This window comes from Eurypyga helias, unplaced genomic scaffold (genome assembly GCF_000690775.1).
Source record: "Eurypyga helias isolate BGI_N326 unplaced genomic scaffold, ASM69077v1 scaffold864, whole genome shotgun sequence".
In the NCBI taxonomy this organism is placed as follows: Eukaryota; Metazoa; Chordata; class Aves; order Eurypygiformes; family Eurypygidae; genus Eurypyga; species Eurypyga helias.
The window spans coordinates 1-19,772 of NW_010248105.1; the positions used below are offsets into that span (position 1 = coordinate 1).

Sequence of the window (19,772 nt, forward strand, 5' to 3'; positions counted from 1 at the left end):
TCAGGGGCCCGCAGAGCGCGGGAGGGTGAAGCGGGAGCTGTGGCGGATTCCTGGGGCATGTCACAGCCCGCAGCGCTGCCCGCGGGACACCGGGTGGGAAACGGCCTTCTGGGTCACGGGCTGAAGGGTTGAAAACACTCCTCGCGGCCTCGCTCCCGCCGGAACAGACAGCTCTGCCAGCTCCCTAGGGAGATGAAAGCCTTGGCTTTCAGGTCGGGTTATTTCAGGGGTGTTAGTAAGTTCCGGAGTTGAGAGCTGCTGAAGCTTTGTGCAGTACCCACACCCGGGCAGCATTGCTGCACAGCAGCGCTGCCTCCGGCGTCGGCTTCAGCCCTGAGGAGACCAGAACGGCCTTCCCCAAGAGTTACAGCGAGAGGGTGGAAAGAACCTGGTTGGCTTTTTTTCACTACAGAAACAGTAAATACTCTGCAGAGTTAACTTCTCAACTTCCAGAAACAGTTCTCAATTAGCTGGTTATGATGCAGTTCCTTTATAACAGCATAAGCCTCCCTGCCAGTCCCCATCTCTGCAAACGCGGCTTTCACACAAGTATTTCACACAAGTATTTCACACACGTGTGGCCTAATAAATCCGTGGCGTTACGTGCCCATCTCTTGCAGTCAGTAGGGCTCAAAATGACAATTTATGACACTTTCGTTTTCAAACAGCAGTGGTTTAGTGCAATGTTCCAGTAAGTGTTCCAATAATTATTCCAAGAAATTTAGAGCAACAGATCATTCCTTATTCATGTATGCAATTAAAAATTTCTCCACACTTTCAAAGCCTGATCCTTGCTGCAGAGGAGAGCGCTAGGAAGCCAGCCCTGTGCCGCCTTCCTTGTGAGCAAAGAGAAACAGAAGTCGTGCCCACGGTTAGCAAAGGTCTCTTCATCAGTCAGAAATACGCACAGGGTGGTTGGACAGGCCTGTAATTAAGTAAATTCAGTTTCTGCAAAGCCAGAAACCTGAGTAGCAAAAACTAGTGGCCAGTTGCAAATTTTTCAAGTCTCTTGAGAAGACTGAATTTTGCACAAAAGAAATACAAGAAGAATTAAGTGGTCTGTCGTGGGCAGTACGTAACCTCTGCTACTGGGGGTTGTTTCAACTCTACCACAGCCCAAGAGTGGCTCTCTGCGAACATCATACAATCAAGACAAGGGTTATAGGAAGAAGTGATACCTTTTATTAGACCAATTAGGATGGCTGCAAAATGAGACAGGATTCAGGTACATCAAATATCCTTCCTCAGTGGAAACAGAATTCTATTCTTCCGACAAAACAAAAAACTCAAGGTCAAATACAGGTTGGAGTCAATTGCTCAGAGTTTAATTAGATACGTATCACATCGTTATTGAAGTAGAAGTCATTGTTTCTTGCAGACTAGAAGGGATGTTAATAGGAGGCAACAGGGAGATGGTGAGCTAGTTACATCCTTGGGGAAAAATAAAAATAGTCAGGTTATAGCCTGAGGATCACTGAAGGACGAGTAAAGGAGGAGAGGGAAGGGAAAACCTGTGCAGGAGCACCAGTATTGAGTGTGTGGGGGTTGATAGCCAGTACGTGTACCCACAGACCAGCCCATCAGGGCCGGCCTTTTACTGCTTTATGCATGTGCCTACCGGAATGGAAACCAGCAGCCGGTGAATGGCGTGAGGCACATTCACAAGATAGCAGAGCACATCGGGCAAAGATGCCTCTTGCAAGGGCTGCAGGTTTGCTCAACAAACGTGTTGCCACAAGCAGGGTGTTTCGCAATCTCTGCTTTAGGGAGTTTCTGCGGGGTCCTGCATGGTCCATGGTGTCTCGGACTGCACGTTAGCAGTCTGCATAAAGGCAGCACAAGCATATTTGCTAAGTATCTTCAGCTTTACATTTCTAGGAACGTGGCTGTAAGTACACATCTAGATTGAGACTTCCCTGAATTTTTCTCTCCTGCACATACGATCTTTCTGAACTATAGGTTTCCCCACCGTAAGGGAATTCTCAGCTGTAAAAACCACAGCTGTCACGATGCCCCATCCATGCTTCCGCTTCTGTTCATCGTGAAGGATGCGATGAGGCTGGAGGCGCACGGCAGGGCACACGTCTGTAACTGGTGTCCCCCCAGGCTGTACCCCAGCCCGTTCGGCCAGCGCGGCCTCCACACAGTGCTTGCCTGTGCTGACGGGGTAGGAGAAGTGCAGCAGCACCGCAAAGGTCAAGGAGGTTTCCCTGTTGCCACCACATCCCTTTTTGTGCCAAGCAGCGCTCAGGGCAGCATTGAAGGCCGCTGTTAACTGGTGCGCTTAGCCAACGTGAGCGCGGTGACGCCTGCAATAGAGTATACAAGGAGCATGCTTTGTGGTATTATTTATTTAGGAACTGTGAGTAACTACAGCCGTAGCGTTCTCATCTTTGCAATTCAGATGGTTTAACAAGCTGGGAGAACATAAGCATATTTTTATTAAGGTACGAAATACACCCCGTTGTTGCCTAAAACATGGTAAAAAACGTGAGAACAGCTCTGTATGCTCTAAATCAGATTCAAAACCTTTCTGCATAAGGAACTGTGGCAATACTGTGTTTAGTATAAGAGGGTTCTTTTGTCAATCGAAAAAGAAAAGACATGCTGGCGGTCTGAACTTAGCAACAAAGAGTAAAGCAGTTAAAAACCATTGTGCCACCCACATTAGTTGAGCTTTGAATGTAGAAGAGCAAATCGTATGAAACACGTACACAACTAGGTAATATCAAACAACCTAAGGTTGCCATTGTACACACCTGTATTAAAGTACACTGACTACTGAGTGGTGAGGATGTAAGGTAATGGGTTTTTTAACAGAGGTAACCTTTGAAATGCAAATGGTTGCACTTTACACACAAAAAGTGGAAAAGAAGAAGAATCACTTTTGGAATGATACATAGATGTAAGACACACTGGTTTTGGATTATGCGTATTGCCTTGCAGCCTCTGGTATTACCTCTGAACAACAACAACAACAAAAGTAAAAAGTGCCAGTACCGTGAAAGGAAATCAAAGTTACTAAGTCTGAGTGCATTAACCATTTCTGAGAAAAAAAAATGGGGTTTGGATTTTTTTTGGTTTGTTTTTCTGCATTTTTAAAAAACGCAACAGCCTTACTGGTGCAGATTCAAGACAAAAACAAGACAGTCAAGCTTAAGGTAGAAATAAGTCCTATATAGGTTAAGATTCTTTGGAAACTGCTAAGTATAAAGAAGTTTGTAATCCAGGCTACTATCTTTTTGACTACTCCTAAAATCTGTGGGAGTTTCCAGCTTATCATCAGTTGAAATCTGTTTTGCAATCGCCAAATAAATGCAAGCAAAACTTTAACTAACCTGGGATTCCATTCACACACATGCACATATTGTGCACTGATTGTGCAATAACCTGCTTTTTCACAGCAGCACATATATGGATCAACTAGACTGACCAGAACAACAGAAAATGTTCTCGGTTTGTGTTTTCAGTCTGTTTCTTAAGTAGTCAGCTGTGACTGCACTGAAGTGACAGGTTCTGTAAGGGAAAGGTGACAAGGTGTGACCAGCTGGTGAAAGCCAGACCAAGAGTATCTCAGGAAACCACCTGGATATTGGACTTTAGCCAGTTTAACAGTGGCACTAACAGCGCACTGGGAAAGGGCAGTAAACGCGTCTGGAGCTGGGACTGTGAAATCCTGTTTCACACAAATGAAAATGAACCGTACCAACCCCCAAATGGCCACGCTGGCGGTGTCAGACCTTCCCTTACAGAAGAGGCTGCTCGGGGAGCAGCCGGTTAGGACTGGAGAGATTCACTGCCTGTCTGGCAAACGATTCCTCGTAAAGCAGATCCTGGGGAGCCAGCTTAGCTGCAGTTTTGGCTGAGGAAAGCGATGGTCTAGAGCAATGAGCTCAGTAGGGAGACTGCTTTTCTTTAAGACGTTCAGAATATGACTGTAGACTTGTTTTCCATACGTTTGATTTTCAAAATAGCCTGGGCAAGTTAGTTGATGACTTGCTTAAAGTAAATCCAATCATGCTAGCAACTTAAAATTGCCTGCTGATTTGAATTAATGCCCACACGTAAAGCAAACAGGTGTCAACTGATCATGCTGAAAAAACAACCCCCCAAAGACCTACGTATCACACAAGGTGCTTTTGATAACTTGGTTTTCTGAGCGTTAAAAGGAGAGTCTTTAAATATTTTTTTTTCAATTTTTTTTCCTTTGAGCCTTGTTTCATTCTTCCTCCTCTTCATCTTCCTCTTCTCCTTCTTTTCCCATTGTTTCCACAAGGAGTTCTGCGGTGCACGTGGCTTCCCCAAGGCTGTTAACAGCTTTGCAGGTGTATTTGGCATCATCGTCCCCACATACTTCAGAAATAGTCAAAGAACAGTTCCCATCCTCATCATAATCTATCTGGAAGTGACGGGACTCCTTGACAGGCTGATCGTCTTTGTACCACATTACCTCAGGGTCAGGGTAGCCTGCAACAGTGAGGAGAGGACAGCAATTGCAGTAAACGAGTATTCACTAATTTGTAATTACTTTAAGCTTTAATTCCACATCTTTGCATGGACATGCCACTATGTTGATATACAAATAGTTCACTGAATTCTATTTAAAATAAATGTAGATGATCTGAGGCTTTTTTACTTCCCATTTACCTGAAACGACTTACAACGAACAGCAAAAGTAGAAAGTGAGCACTGAGGCACTCCCTAGATTCCGCTTGCCACTACGTCAGCAGTGACTGCGGACAGCTTTTCGTGCGTCTCGGGCATCGGCCAGCCAGGGATGTATTTGAGGCTTATCGTATGCTTTTGTGGAAGCTGCGGTTCCCAACATGGAGCTTTAGAATTTCATTTCAAGGGTAAAGTGATCTGGGCTACAGCTACAATTAATGGCCTTCTCAGTTGCTTTGTTGTGGCTATTCTGAATCTTCCTCCTCCTAACCCGCTCCTTACACACCAACCTCTCCTGTACAGTGACCTGGTGCTCCCACTTCCTATTGCTGTTTGTTAGGGCAGGCGAGGGAGTCTACGATGGTGCATCTCCACAGGAGCTTTGGAGCCGTGTGTGAAGCCAGCGGCTGTGCTGTACACACGCACCCGGAGCTGGGCTGTACGGTGCACGCTGGAGAACAATCCCTTATACAGCACTCTGCTGCTCTAACAAACTGAAGGCTTGTTGTCTCAGCCAAGTTCTGGACTGTGACAGGAGGATGACTTCCCACCGAGCAGAAAGAAAGCGCAGGAGTCCCTGACACACAGTGGACATACAGTGTTACACTGGAAAGTTTGGAACATCAGCCATGGTACATCCATCTATTTTATTCCATGCAGAACTTGTGCACATACCCCTCACGCTGAGCATCCATCAGCAACAATAATCCATCCTCACATCTCCGCTGTGAGGTAGGAAACACAGGCAGTGAAAGAGAGTAGGAGCACAGAAACAAACAAGCAGAAGGTCAGTGAGGCAGTTTCTCAACCTCGCTTTAAGATTAGAAATTGTGCAACTTTTAACACATGCAGTGTGGTAGTGGCCCTACCCTTTCCATTTAAACTGCTCTTGTAATTTCTAGCTTTCATCGCCAGCGTGATACAGAAGCTTGAACTTCACTGCAGTAGGAATGCGAGCGGTCTTGGCCTTCAGACTGTCAGGTTGACCAAGCCCTTTAAATGCCTTCTCATAAACTTATTATTTATATCTGCATATTCCAGTCTGAGTTTTTATTTCTTGAACTCATAAATTAAAAAAAAAAAAAAGAACAAGCAGCAATACCATATTTTCCTGATGTGACTGTCATATCCAGCGCAATGATATTATCGTTACTTCTCATGCAAATACCCTGTGGGGGACTTCTTTGCCTTTAATGCAGTGTATGTATGGCTTGATGTTATCTTGAGGTCACCAGAAACTCGTCTGTCATTTCAGAACATTTCCTACCTATCCTCAGTTTCTGGTTAGCAGCCTCCAAGAGCATGCTCTCACAATTTATGGTACTACATTGCATCTTGTTTTTACTGTTTCTGTCCTCAAAAAGCATCTTCCTACTTGCCATTCTGAACGAGTGATTCACACATTGACTCTCGGAGGCTTCTGTGCTATGGCAGGCACAGAACAAGCCCTTGCAGCTCCAAATCATTTCTGTTATCGCAACACATTCATGCTGTGACATGCAGATATTGGTAAAGCAGAAGGGCACCAGCTCAGCACTAATACAGTAAAAACCCACAAACCAACAGCACGACGCAGAAAGCTGGCAAGGAAGGCAAGAAAGAAACAGATGTGCTAATTCAAAGTACCTTCAATTTTGCAGTCAAATCTAGCAGCACTTCCTTCCACAACCTCTATGTCAAGGATTGTTTTAGTAAAATAGGGCTTTACATGGGGCTTTTCTTCAGCCACTTCTTCAAGGAAAGCATCTGGGGGAGAGCGAAGAGACAGTTAATTATTTTACAGGGCATGTTCTCAAAAGATGCATTTTAATTTTTAATTACCAAATGGTAACGCATCTCTTCTTTCACATAATTCTGTAAGGCTGATGGGACAGTGCGGACATTAGCTACTTCGTTTTGTGCCAGTCTTCTGCAGCTGGATGAAGAGTCAGACCATAAATAGAATGAACTGAACATGCAGGCCCTCATGCTGCGCATCGTATTTATTTTTCCCTTGAATTTGTTTCTAACCAAATGTGGACTTTTGCGTGTCAGAGGGGTAGACCAGTTCCACTTGCAGCAGGCCCGCAGTCTACCTGGATATGTCCAATTGCCTGACCTTCAGAAGTGTCGAACATCCGCACCTCTGATTGTTAAACACTGCAAATCCACATTTCAAATGGGGAATCATGTAGACAAATCCTTTTTTTTCCTTAAATGCCCCTGTCTGAGGAGCAGAGTTGAGGCAGAGTACATGTCTTGGTTACAGCAAGTGTTAATACTTCACTGCTTGCTCGCTTGCGAAAGGCAACACATCACTCTAATCTTTGTATAAACATGCATTCCCAAACTGATAGAAAGTGCAGCTGACAAATCTGCCTTAATTCTTTGGCTTTAATAAGAGAAGAGTTTACCGCCCGCACTTATACTGGGGCATTTTGAGTGCAGAACAATATGAGAACAATGATTTTTTTTCCACATATTTCTTAAAAAAAGAAGATAAAAACAGAGAGAGAGAGAGAGAGAGAGAGAGCAGGAATTAACCAACTTTATGACTGGTCTCTAGCATTTTGCTAAAAGTTTTAGTAGGATTCAGAGAGAGGTAAAAATATGGTGCAGGAAAATTCCTTACCTTCGTTCTCTACTTTGTCTGCATTTATAGGGCTGGTAGGCGAGCTCCCAGAGGCCTTCCTCCCACTCATACCAGAAATCATTGCCATGGATGACAGTCTTCCTATTGCTCGGACAGCATGGCCTGTTTTCTAAGACATAACATAAAAAAGCTTCTGATCAATCCAATCCAGAAGGCATGTGATTTTCTGTAACAATCGTGCTTCGTACAAATTATCTGGGATCTCCGCAAACCTCGCTGGAATTGTTGGACAAACTGCTTATATATAGCTCTGTTGTTTTAGGAGAGACAGAGCAGGCTGGTCTGAATTACCAAATTTAGTTGCAGATATAAACTTCCCCTGATGAACTCATACCTAAATGAATGTCTCTCTTCGCTGTGGATAAAAGGCACTGTGCGAGAGGAGGGCCAGCAAAAAGCCATGTCCTGTTTAACTGGAACTTAACTCTGCTGCCGGACAGCTCTGCGTGGCCATATGGGCTGGGCTGGGTTTCATTAGGAATGAATGGGAAAGTACCCTCTGCACGATAGGAGCAAACCTCTGACAGGCTCGACAATCAACCACAGGCTAGTAAAATGTACTTAAACGATGTTGCCGGTAGCACGGACACTTGTATTTTTATACAGCTCGCATGGGTCCCTAAGAAACACGTACAGTAGAACGTAAGAGGAAATATAAGGTAGATTTACATAAATGAATGTTTTGTAGGCTACTGAAAAGGCTGGATCCAGGATTTTATACATCAGCTCCCCTGGCTATCAGAGCGGCACAGATGGACCTGCTACAACAGTTGCAGCAAAGAGAAGATACGGAGACCAAATACGAGAAAGAAAATGATTGAACCAATCTGACCGAATCCATGAGAAGCTTGGTGCTCCAACAGGGCAGAATATGGCTTAGGAGACTGAAACTGCCACAAAATGAGGTATCTGTAGAGAGGCCCAGTGGATAAGCTTTTCCCTAGCCGTTCATGTTTGCTGAGGACAACATAATCCCCCAGCCCTCAGTGGCGTGGAGCAGGTTCCCCAAAGACTAGGACAAAGGATACTTGAACGCGGGCAGCTTTCAGTAGCCTGAAGGGGAATCATCGTGTGTTACGTCTGTGCAGTGTGCACCCTCCCACTGCTCGCCCGTAGAAACCAAACCTGCTTTGCTGCATTCATGCTCTGGCCGCACTGGCGTTTTCGCCGGCAGTAGAAACCACCCGGCACGACGTGTTTCTCAGAATCACGAATATTAGAAATAGAGACGGATTAGGATAACCAGCCCAATCCTGTGTCCTCTTCATTACCTGCCATTTTCTTCTGGCCATATATTTCTTCATCCTGTCTTTGGAAAGTTTTTTGGCTTCCATGGTTTTGGTGTCTTTTTGCAGCCAGGGATGCTGAAGACATTGAGTACAGTTTAAGCGACTCCTGTTTTTGTACAAAAAGACTAGTCAGTGTTGCCATGAACGATGGTTGAACCTACCTGCCTTAACATTATTTCGCGCTCATTTTTCTGGGAGCTGATTTTTCTCTTTCCTAAATTTAGCAACACAGATCACATGACACTGCTTTCCCAGCTGTACTTACTTCTTAAACTCACTTTCACAATTTCTGTAGAGGATTTTTTGGAGAGAAAACTGTGCATTTTTAAGTGTTAATAAAACAGTATAAAACAAAGCACGAAAAGCCATATGTTTTAGGTACAGAACACATACAGCAGAGCCACAATGACAATGATTCAGCTACCTTATGCTGGCAGAACCCCCTCCCAGATCTCTTTGCCTTCACTTACAGAGTTTTCCCCTTTCCCACTACTTAATACCCTCCTTCCCTGCAGCACCGAACACTGAACAAAACAGAAATGTCTAAATCTCTGATCAAGCCCCACTCATTCTTCACTTTGCTCACGGCACCCAGACAAATAACCCTCTGTTCTCCACCCATCTGATTGCAAACTCATTGGAAGAAGTTGGTTTGTTCAGGGTCTGCTGTCAAAAGGGCTTCCAACTCTCTTTTGTCTTTTTTTTCCTTGCTGAAATATTAGATTTATAGGAATGCAAAATTAACAGCGACATGTGGAAATAAATCCAGCAAAATTACATCCCATTCAGATCAAGAGAGAACATGCCATGCAGGAATCTGCGTCACACTACAGCGAAGAGGAGAGTAGCCACACAAAACCTCAGGCTGCGTCTTGCCCAAGGGGAGGGAAAAGCAGAATGAGCAGGCGATGAGAAGAGCGAGCTCCATTCAGACCCTGCACCGTAAAATAAACCAGAGCGGCACACAGAGACAGATGGGGACACACAGCTCCATATAAAGTATCGCCAGAGGTGCCTGCGTCAACGTGGAGATCCACAGTGGGGAAAGGAAAATGACAAGTTCAGCTAAACGCAAACACAGACAGTGTATCACATCCAAGGGCTTTACTTCATGTCTTTCTTCAGCAGATTGCTGATAAAGTCCTTGGCATCGTCCGAGATCTCATCAAAAGCCTCATCATCGAAGTCCCACGTTGCTGAGGTAACATTGGCTAAGGTTTCGTTGTCGTTGTCTCCCATGAAAGGAGAAAGTCCGCTGACCCTGGGACAGAACAGACAGACACAGAACAAACAGTGTCAATTTGCAAATTGTCAGGGGAGCAAATTAAAATGGTGTGTGACATCTCCTCTGCTCGGCAAACCTTTATCAGTAAGAGCTCCCTTAAAAAAAAGCACTAAAGATAACTAGAGTCTCTTATGGGAAGGAAACAAGAACTTTGACTGCAAAACTGGAAGGAAAATTTTTGCTGTTTCTTTCTCTTCCCAAGACATTTTTTGAGGAGAGGCCCAGAACTAGGTGAAAGTGGAACATACTAGTTTGTTAAATGCCTTGTCTAGTTCTGCATAAATAACACTGCAATTTTCACACCAAATTCAGTTGAATAGCACTTCCCCCCCCGGTGCTTCCACAGTGACTTTGTTGCCTTTACTGCCAGACCAAGTGGTTGTGTACATTTTATTCCATTTACTCCTGCAAAGAGAGCCCAAGAAGAAAGATGCATCATGAAATCCACTGGGCTGTTCTGTAAACAACCCCCCCACCCCCCCCCAAAATTATATAGCTAGATACAACAGGGCTACACCACTGCAGGCTGTAGAGTTATGCAGATGCACCCAAAAGTAATTTGGTCGTGTTCTCAATCAGTCATGATGATGCATGAAATGCAAATAATACTCTTTTATAACCAAAGTTGAGCTTCCAAGGCTTTTTACTCAATATAACTGGTAAATTGCCAGTGAGAGGCAACTGCAGAACATCATGGTGCCATTTTGGCAGAGTATCTTTCTCCAGGTGAGCTCATTGTACCTTTGTGCACCCACCTACTTTTGATTACTGTCTGTATCACCCTTTCAGTAAAAACTTTCAGGTGAAATGTTTATTCCTTACAACTACAAGTTATTCAGTTTTCCAAGTCTTCTTCCTGGAATGCAATTTACATAATAACCTATTGTTCATGAAATTTTACAGACTTTATCTGCTTTCTCAGTACAATCATGTTAACCAGTTCCATTTCAACAGCAGTGCTTTTTTTTTTTTAATATGAAAAATAGGTGGAACTTATTAAGGTTCTGAAAATACTATATGGATATAATACTGTATGAATATCCTGATGCTACTGAATATCACAGACTAATAGACAAAGAGATGGGGATCAAATAAAGTGAGCTACTAGATTAATACTATTAGTTTAATCTCCTCCTCCAACGTTATTTTGCTGTTCTTTTGTTAGTAATTACAGTCAAAAACTGACTTGGAATTTGCCCCTAAGGATTTTATGTCTATAAGCAAAGCAGGAGCATGCACTCTTTGAAGCCTCAGACAAAGCAGACACTAAATCTTTTACCATTTCTGGAAGTCGTGTGCAGTACAGCAGAGCCTAGACTCTTACATGCATACTTCAGAAACTTCCTAGTAATAATACATGAGATGAAGATAAAAGGTTTGTTTCTTCTCAGGCAGAAAGAGGTAAATCAGAACAGAAGGTATTTGCTGTCTTACTTCCCATTCTATAGGTGCATTCAGATGCAACGGAGAAGAGTGACTTTATAAACGTATAAGGTGGCATAAATCCATTTATGAACATATAACAGGCCTGAGTTACAGAAAGCTGAAAGATTAACGTACCAAAAAATGCTCACATGAAACAATTTTACCGTGACTGTTCTCTGCCTTTGACACGCTGTGGAAGAGACAAGGTTACGCCTGATACACCGGAGAGTTGGCGTAGCTGCGGCGCAGCAAGAGACTGTTCTGCTCTCACACACATCCAGGTCGTTGGAGCAAGATCTCTGTCCTGGAATCCGCAAAGCACTCCTGCAGGGCCTTAAGCCGATCTCCACTCCAGTAATTAAGCATTTTCCTATTTATGTCATCATTCTCTATAATGTTTTAGAAAGTGAGAAAATCTCATCCAGACTGCAGCTCTAAGTTTTGGGTTCCAGGTACTGATTGCTACGTTGTCTCTGCTTTGCCTAGGTAGTAAGTACCATAACCTCAGCCGATCCGGCAGCTGCTGAAAAGGCACACATTTTATAGAAACAGAGGGTCTGTGAAGTATTTCTTTAGTTCACTGTCAGTACAGGAGACGTGCGTCTTTTTTTCACCCACTTAAGCTTCCAGAGGGCACACATGGGCAGCCAGAGGAATAACGATCCCGTTTTCCTTCAATGCTTGATCCAGGGATGGCAAAGGTGAGCTCTGCACAGTATTACCACAGATAGTATTGTGCAGCTCTTGTGCTACCTTAGATAATGTTTTGGCCTTTAGAGATTAAAGCTGCAGTATGGAGAGATCGTTTCCATGCTAAAAAGACTGCTACGGACACAGAGACACTGCTTCATGTGGAAACACCCCCGCTCCACGCTGCCATGAGAGGCAGTGCTTATAATGACATCAAGTTTTCCCAGCAAAGGGATACTGCGTGTCACCCACAGCTTTTGAGGAATGAGGATAAACACAAGGTGATTAGAGAGGGAACACACATACACACACACACACCCCCACACCCCTTTGGTTGTTTTGGTTGGCTTGCTTTTTTCCTTGTAAGAATTGCGTAACAGAATTATCAGATAAAATCTCAAATACTGTGGTAGGTTGGACCCATCCCATGCGTTTGGTAAATTACCACACGGGTATCGGTTAAGCCTCCACTCACGTCATTTCCAAACAGCAGTGTAACAGTACCCATTCAAACGTGCCAAGGAACCTATTTTCCTATTTCTGAATGTGCTGTCACAAATTTATAAGGCTAAAATGGTTTTTTCTCTCTACCACCGTTTTTTTACACTGTGAATCAGTTGCCTTGTCAAGGAAATACTTGTAAGGAGAACTAGATCCTTAGAACGAAATCCAGCAACTATACGGATTATAACCCAAAATTCTTATCTTTAGCACAGATTTCACTGACCTAAGTCTTGGTTGTACATTTCTTAATAGCCATTTAAAGTAATAATGGCCCAGCAACTCTTTTGACAGATTATGGAAACAATTTCGTTTTGGAACGCAGAAACTAAGTGATAAAGATGAGACACCGCTCCAGAAAATTAATATTGAGCTTGCACTGCAAAGTTACTATTAGACGAGCAGCAAGCTGTTTACTGAAAACATTTTTCCAGCTACTTAACCAGGCATCTTCCTGGCATGTTAAGAACCATTTGTTTAGAAAATCTTTCACAGTTTCCACTTCTAAATAAAGAAGAAAGATATTTTATCCTTCAGAAGTTCCTTAACATTTATTGGTCTGCTCCAACAAAGCTCTAAGTGCAGATCAAGAAATGTTAAGATCCACCAAAGGATTCCGCCCTGATCACCAGTCTCACTGCCTGTGTAACAAACACCATAGCGTTTCACTGGGAAACCTTTCCCTCGCGGCTGGCACTAACGCAGGAAAGTAGAGCGCTGCGTATCTCGACGCAGGGCTCTGAGCACCCCTCCGCAAGCAGCGCCTGCAGCAGCAGCTGATTTGGGCCGAGGGCACCCAGCTCCTCCTTGCAGTCTTTGCAGTGCATTAGCAGGGACAAAGGCAGCAGGTTCCAGCAGTGTACTATCTGCATCTGCTGAATCCCTGCAGGTCGTGTCGGACAAGCACACGATAATGCCCGCACCCTGGAGATCACGTCGCCATTTAGTCCTTTTACACGTGAAATAAAGCAAATCGTCTCAGTCTGCTCTGAGGAGGACACGCATCCACGGGATAAACCCCCCTCTTCCTTAGCTGGGCTGCCTGATCCCCACACCGGTCACCTCAAGGAAGAAACAGACTGCGGAACCCACGGAAAGGAAGACAGCGCCGTGCTGCAGCAGGGCTGCTACTCTGCTCTCACCCGTGTTATACGTGCTCGGTGGATTAATGAGGAATCACAATTTGCCAGTGCCGCTGGACAAATCATTCATTTTCTTTGGAGCAATACAGTCCTGACATTAAAGCCCTCCTAACTTGCTTTACTGAAAGAACAAGGGGTGCTCTCTCATCTTTATATTAACGAGGCTTAAATTTTTAATATGATGTGGAGCCAAGTGCAAGCCAGCAGTGTGAGTGTCTTGCCTTGTCAAAGTCCCGAGTCAGCACATCTGAAAGAACGATGCCGAAAGATCTTTCAACCAACCCAAATTGCCAAACAGGGAGGAATAACAGCAGTGATGAATGACACAACAGATGAAAAGGAAAGGGACTGTTTGAAGAATCAGGGTGCATGTGATTAGGAAGATGCTGAAGGAAAAGAGTATACAGCAAGATCAAATATGCTATCAAAAACAGCCTAAGATATGCTGTATCATATATTAAACTGTTAATTGACAGAGATCAACCACTCTGAAAAGATACTCACTGCCTGGCACTGATAAAGCAGGAAGAACTGATGGAAAGCAAGCAGAGGGTTGAATCAGCCACTGCCAGTTCCTCACAGAAACAGATTCCATGGTGACAGAAGGAAAGGGGCTACCTACTTTCAACATGGGGTGCTGAAATCTTACAGCAAAATTCGGTTTGAAATAAAAATAGAATTTAGAAATTGTTTCAGATTACTAATTGTTGGAAACAGTGACTATCCAAATGGGTCATCAGAAAAGAACTAGAAGTGGAGAAAAACAACTTCAGCAATGCTCAGAAGAATAAATGGGACAGAAAGAGCTGGAAAGAATTCAGGAGGTTTAACCTTCATTAGATAAAGATTATTGTAAATGCAAAAAGAAACACTGAACTAGACATAAATGGAGATGAGATACACAAGCTATAATATTCGTGGCCCATTACTTCAAAGGCAATAGATCAAGTTAAGTATGTGGGACAGTCCTGTGATGCAGAACAGGACAGACAGCAAGATAAAAGCGTAAGATAAAACACATGAGGTGGAGAATACAAACAGGGAAGTTTAAGGAAGAACAAAGTCTGATGAAGAGACAGGACTGAATAAGTTATCCAGAATGATTAAAAGGATTTAATGTGTAGCTTAGGAATATGGAAAGGGAAGCTATGAGCTGTAGGATGGAACTAAGCCACGCCATGAGAAGAGAGATGCAGCATCCCAGCAGAGTGTGTGTCTTTAGTAGCAGTCTTCAGGCCTGCATAGCAGAAGGCTGGAAGGGAAGCTTTGCTGCAGGGTTTTGGAGGAGCGCTGTCGCCCCATTTCCTACTTGAGATTACATCCCAACCATTCATTCTCCCGCAGGGAAGACTGTTCACCCACAGAGATGTCTCTAGCTGCTCTTTGCTACGCCTGTGTATTTGTTATTGTGCAGGACATAAAGGAAACGCAGTCTCTTTCCAGGCAAGTTCCAGGTCTCTCAGCACTCCTGAATCCTACCTCAAAAGAAGTGTTATGCCAAGTCGTGCTGGAGCCTGCTCCTTGCTGCCTCGCTCAGGATGTAGGACGGACTGGGCAGCTTTGGGCTGTCAGCTGCCTGGAGCAGACCTGTCCTTACAAAGTGTGCTACTGCAGTGCTCACCTCTTCCTTCATGGCCCCACTCACCACGGCAGGAGAGAGGGGATGCAAGGCCCTAAGTTACGGAGACAGTGATGGTATGTGAGGCGGATGCCAATGAGCTTGTCTTACACTTTGTGCATGAGATTTGGCAGTTCTGAGCGTGTAATCGAAACAGGAAAGCAGAGTTACAGCTATAGAGAGATGCAGTTCTCAGTGACTTTTATTTGCATTCTGTAACGATGATGTGATGGTCCATTTTGGATAACAGCTCGTAGTGGTGAGTCTGCAAAAATAGCTGGGCTTTCAGGAAGTGAAGACAGATTGGGAGCCTGTCACGCTGGGGTGGAGAGGGAAGGTCCAAATGATGACTCACAGGTCTTCCCTAACTTCTACTGCTGTATTCTCATCGCAAGAAAGACAAAAGCTGATTATTATCGTTAATCATTATTGTGGCAATAGCTACGTAGCAAAAAGAAGATTTTCATTGCATTTGGGTAGTGCAATTTTCCCCTCATGAGGAGTTAAATGAGATTAAAGACACCTTAGGAAACAAGTCATTTCGTAATATATTTCACTAGGCGTGTGGGGTCACCCACCCCAATCCCATCAGCTGAATGTTACAGCATACAAATATCTTCCTTCTGGTGGCACAGAGCAACTGGGAAGAAGCAACTGGGAGCAAGCTGGCACACTGGTCCTTGGCAAGACGTTTCACCTTTTCTCCACCTGTTTCACCTGCTCCCTTTGCCTTGTGTACTCAGGGGACGGCGGTGTCACCCAGCACATGCCATATTGGAGCAGCAACCCTGGTTGCGTGCCCTGGGAGCGCTGCTATCACCCATGTTTGCCTCGTTTGTCTGACGTGCCGCTGCTTGTACTGTAAACACACAAACACTCATCGTGTACTCTGGTAACAAATGACAGCCACAGGCATTAAACCCCAAAACGTGGCTGTAGCGCTGTGCGTAACGCTTTGTTCCTTCGGGTGCAAGAGGCCTGCAGAGGGCAATGCAGCCTTGGTGTGACTGTTGGGTTTGTGGCTGCTGGGCAGGCAGCCTGGGATCTCACCGCTCCCTCCAGTCCTGTGTCATTCAGGAGGCCTCAAAAGCTGGAGAAATAAATTAATTTATCATCTGAGCACTGTGTGTGTGGTCTGCATTATATGAACTACAGAATGAGCCAAAGAAGCTTTCAAGATCTAGAAAGAAAGGCTGGAAGTGAATGGAAAATAAAGGTCCTGTAAATAAACTGGCAGAGCAAAGTGACCTCGAAGAGCGTAGCATGCTTCACAGAAGAAACAGAAGATAACAGAAATATTCAGAGTGTTTGCCGGGAGTAGGAGAGTTGATGTAGTAGCTTTTGCACACGTCAAGAAAGAAAATGCTGTTGCTTAGTTTGGAAACAAGAAGGGTATGAGAACAAGCACAGGCCAAGGCAAGCAGTCCCAGAAAGACTGAGTAAAGAGGAGGCAAACAACTGTACATTGCCAGGTGGCAAGGAAGAGGGTAGCCAGGGAAGGGGGCTCTTAAAAAAGAAAGTCAGATACAGAGAGAAGCGTTTTAAAAGAATAGGTGCAAAGCTGATCTGCTGTTCACTTCCTATGGAAACTGGAGTGGGGCAGAAAGAACCAGGCTCCAAACTGAGCTTCTCTTTTCACTTGTTTACCTGACATCAGGGGTGTAAAGCCACAGCTGGAAGAAGGCGTCTTGTGGTTCTAGGCACGGAGATCCTATTTCCATATACATTTCTCTAAACCCATTGATGTTTATAATCACGTGTTATCAAATCACATAAATAGAACAAATACTGGAACATGTAACCAAGAGCTGCAGCCAACCATCCTCTAAAATATTTCCATGAGCTTGACCCACGCTGCTTATAGAACGTACTTATCTAGCGGTCTGTGCTTAGTAATAAATTAAACTGCACTGTGGACAGATACGGTAATGCTGGGGTACTTTGCTCTGTCCCACGAGGGGTACAGTCTGAATAAGAGGATCCCAGTGTTTCACAAAAATTTTCTCTCTTGGGAATAAAAAAATGGAAATCATCAGTTATTAGCATGTGCTCAAACATTTCTCTTTAACATCTGGGAAGGAAAAATAGTTTAAAGTTAATAATAAAAGACTGTCTCATTGCCTTTTAAAAACCGGTGTTGCTGGTTTATGATGTACGATGTACGACACTAAATGGCTGGATTTCCAGAACTGCTAGTGCTGCAGCTTACCAATCACACCCTTCAGAGAACAGAGAACTTCTTTTAAACATGCTGGAGCTGCTCGTTAGAATACAAAAGGCCTGAAAATTGGAGAAGCATTCAGGAGCTGATGGAAATTCTGTACGTTCAGGATTTGTGCTAAGAATAGCAAAAGTACTCACAAAATGTAGCAGATAACTCCTATACTCCACATATCTGTTTCATATCCAATAGGTTCATAGTTTATAACTTCTGGAGCCACAAACTCAGGTGTCCCAAAGAGAACTTTCAGAGAACCTGCATTTTCTGTAAAGAATTAAAGAGAAAACCATCAACTGCCACATGCAGTGTTTTACAAGCAATTACTCCCCAGTAACAGGAAAGCCAGTTTTGGCCTCATATTTGGATTTTGTTAAAGATTCTTATCAGAAAAAATAAACGACGCCTGGACTGCTACTTTCTACACATATGGCAAGGAAGAATTACTTATTAAACATCCTCAAGCACAAAGCACTGTACAAGGCACATAGTAAGAAGCAGGAAGGAGTTTGCAGGGAGTTTCCACAAGACCAAGTCGAAGAAAAAGGAGAATTTCTAGTGTTTAATTCAGATTTGGATTTCCTGAAGTACAGAAGTGTTTGAGCCACCATCACTTTAGCAGTTGCACAAGAGGATTTCAGGATACCAGTGTCAGAAAGAAGCTGAAGTTTTCCGAAATTATCTAAGAATTACAAATCTCAGGGATCTGCATTTTAAAGAGAAATGGTAGTAATAACACGATAATAAGAAGAAATAGCTATTTTATTCCAACACATTTTTTACAGTTTAAACAAGAAAGAAAATCAATACGGGGTTGCACGTCTTGGAAATTTGAAGTGGCACAGGTCAGGGTGAGACAAAAAAGAGCCGATGACCGGCACCGCTGTCGGGTTGCTACCTAGTCAGTGAAACTGGGCGTGAGCCTGCTCTCAAAACCAAGCTTGCCTACAAGCACACCCGTGGTGCTCCAGAGTGGTGAAGGGGAACCAGGAACGCTTAGCCATCTGCTGCCGCTCCAAACTTGCATTCAGCTGGCCTGTCGCACAGGTGCCCGACGTTTGGCTCTGCTTGAACACAACGTGCATGTTTTTAGCGTGATCTGCAAGGAGCCTGCAGCTAGCAACGTGAGCGGAAAGGACGAGGTCACGGGACACACCAACTCGCTCTTCATCCTTCTTGTGCTGACCCACCAGTTTTGCTCTGCTGGAAAATACAGTGCTGAAGGTAGAATAACAACCTGTACAGAACCTAGTATTGCCAGTTTGTGCTGCCAGTGTGCGACTATGGGTGACATAGCTAACTTCTAGTCAGTGTGAAACACAGTGCAAGTCATTTAGATAGAAATTATTAGTTAAATCTCAGTGGGCTCATTTTCATCAACGCTCATTCTCAATAGGGTGGGAAGAAGGAAAAAAAGAATAAGGTCAGGAAGGAAACAAACTAAGAAAACAATTAGGAAGTGGGGGAAAAAACCAATCCCAATAAAAATTTGTATTATAAAAGTATAAAAATGTCAGAAAACAAATTGTTTCTGACTTGAAACAGGCTTGGATTTAGACTGAGAAACTTGTGCAGTCTGCACGTGTGCCTGAGCAATCAGTATGTGCTTTAAGTGAGATTTATTGCAATACATCTATCTTCCGTGCAAGAGTAGCATCCAGATTAGGCACTGCAGACTGACATAGTGAGGAACCATCCCTCTCCCAAGGAGATTAATATCTAAACAAAACAGGTCTGAATGGGAAGAAAACCAGATGTAACACATTCCAGTCCTGCTTCTGTTAAGGCTACCACAGAGATTTGCAGCTCTATAATCAAGAGAAAAGCTTAAAACCCCTCAAAGAACAGCAGATCAAAGTTTTGAGAAGACTTCAATAGAACCTACTTGTCCACAACACTGAATCTTTGCAGAGTATTTTTATTTACCAGAACTTGCTCTACTGAGTTTCGCAACGTAAATGCTGATCCCAACACTGACCCCACACCTGCAGTCACTCCGGTGAAGGCTGTTCGGCCATTTCACAAACGCGTTCTTAGACCTAAGTTAGTACTCTACTGCGGTATGCAAATCCCCAACTTACCTAATGAAAATTGAAGGGCATATGGGGCTAATAACTTGCCTAATGATTGAGCATCGTGATTGAGGTAACTCGAGCACTTGCACAGTAACTCATTCACTGTCATGCTAGTTGTCCATTTTAAATGTGGTGAAACCCTTTTTGGTCTGCTGTGGTATGGTGGTAATAAATAAATTGCAGAAACCTCATTTTCACACCTTAGCCTGGCTTTCAGAGACCTCTCCGTGCA

At 43.9% G+C, this 19,772-nt stretch overlaps 1 protein-coding gene across 3 annotated transcripts in view; it reads right to left on the minus strand.

Moving 5' to 3' along the window:
* Positions 1 to 4,194: 4,194 nt before the first annotated feature.
* Positions 4,195 to 19,772, minus strand: part of MYLK (myosin light chain kinase) — a 108,021-nt gene continuing 92,443 nt past the window's right edge. Inside the window, exons 20-25 of one of the 3 annotated variants that reach the window (XM_010150941.1) lie at positions 17,609 to 17,732; positions 9,695 to 9,847; positions 8,569 to 8,692; positions 7,277 to 7,406; positions 6,292 to 6,411; positions 4,195 to 4,467 (exon numbers count right to left, since the gene is read on the minus strand). In XM_010150941.1, the coding sequence (XP_010149243.1) occupies positions 4,220 to 4,467; positions 6,292 to 6,411; positions 7,277 to 7,406; positions 8,569 to 8,692; positions 9,695 to 9,847; positions 17,609 to 17,732 (899 nt within the window). In that variant the 3' untranslated portion in view covers positions 4,195 to 4,219. Of the gene's footprint in view, positions 4,468 to 6,291; positions 6,412 to 7,261; positions 7,407 to 8,568; positions 8,693 to 9,694; positions 9,848 to 17,608; positions 17,733 to 19,772 lie in introns of all 3 variants that reach the window. The other 2 variants (XM_010150942.1, XM_010150943.1) reach the window with 2 other exon arrangements.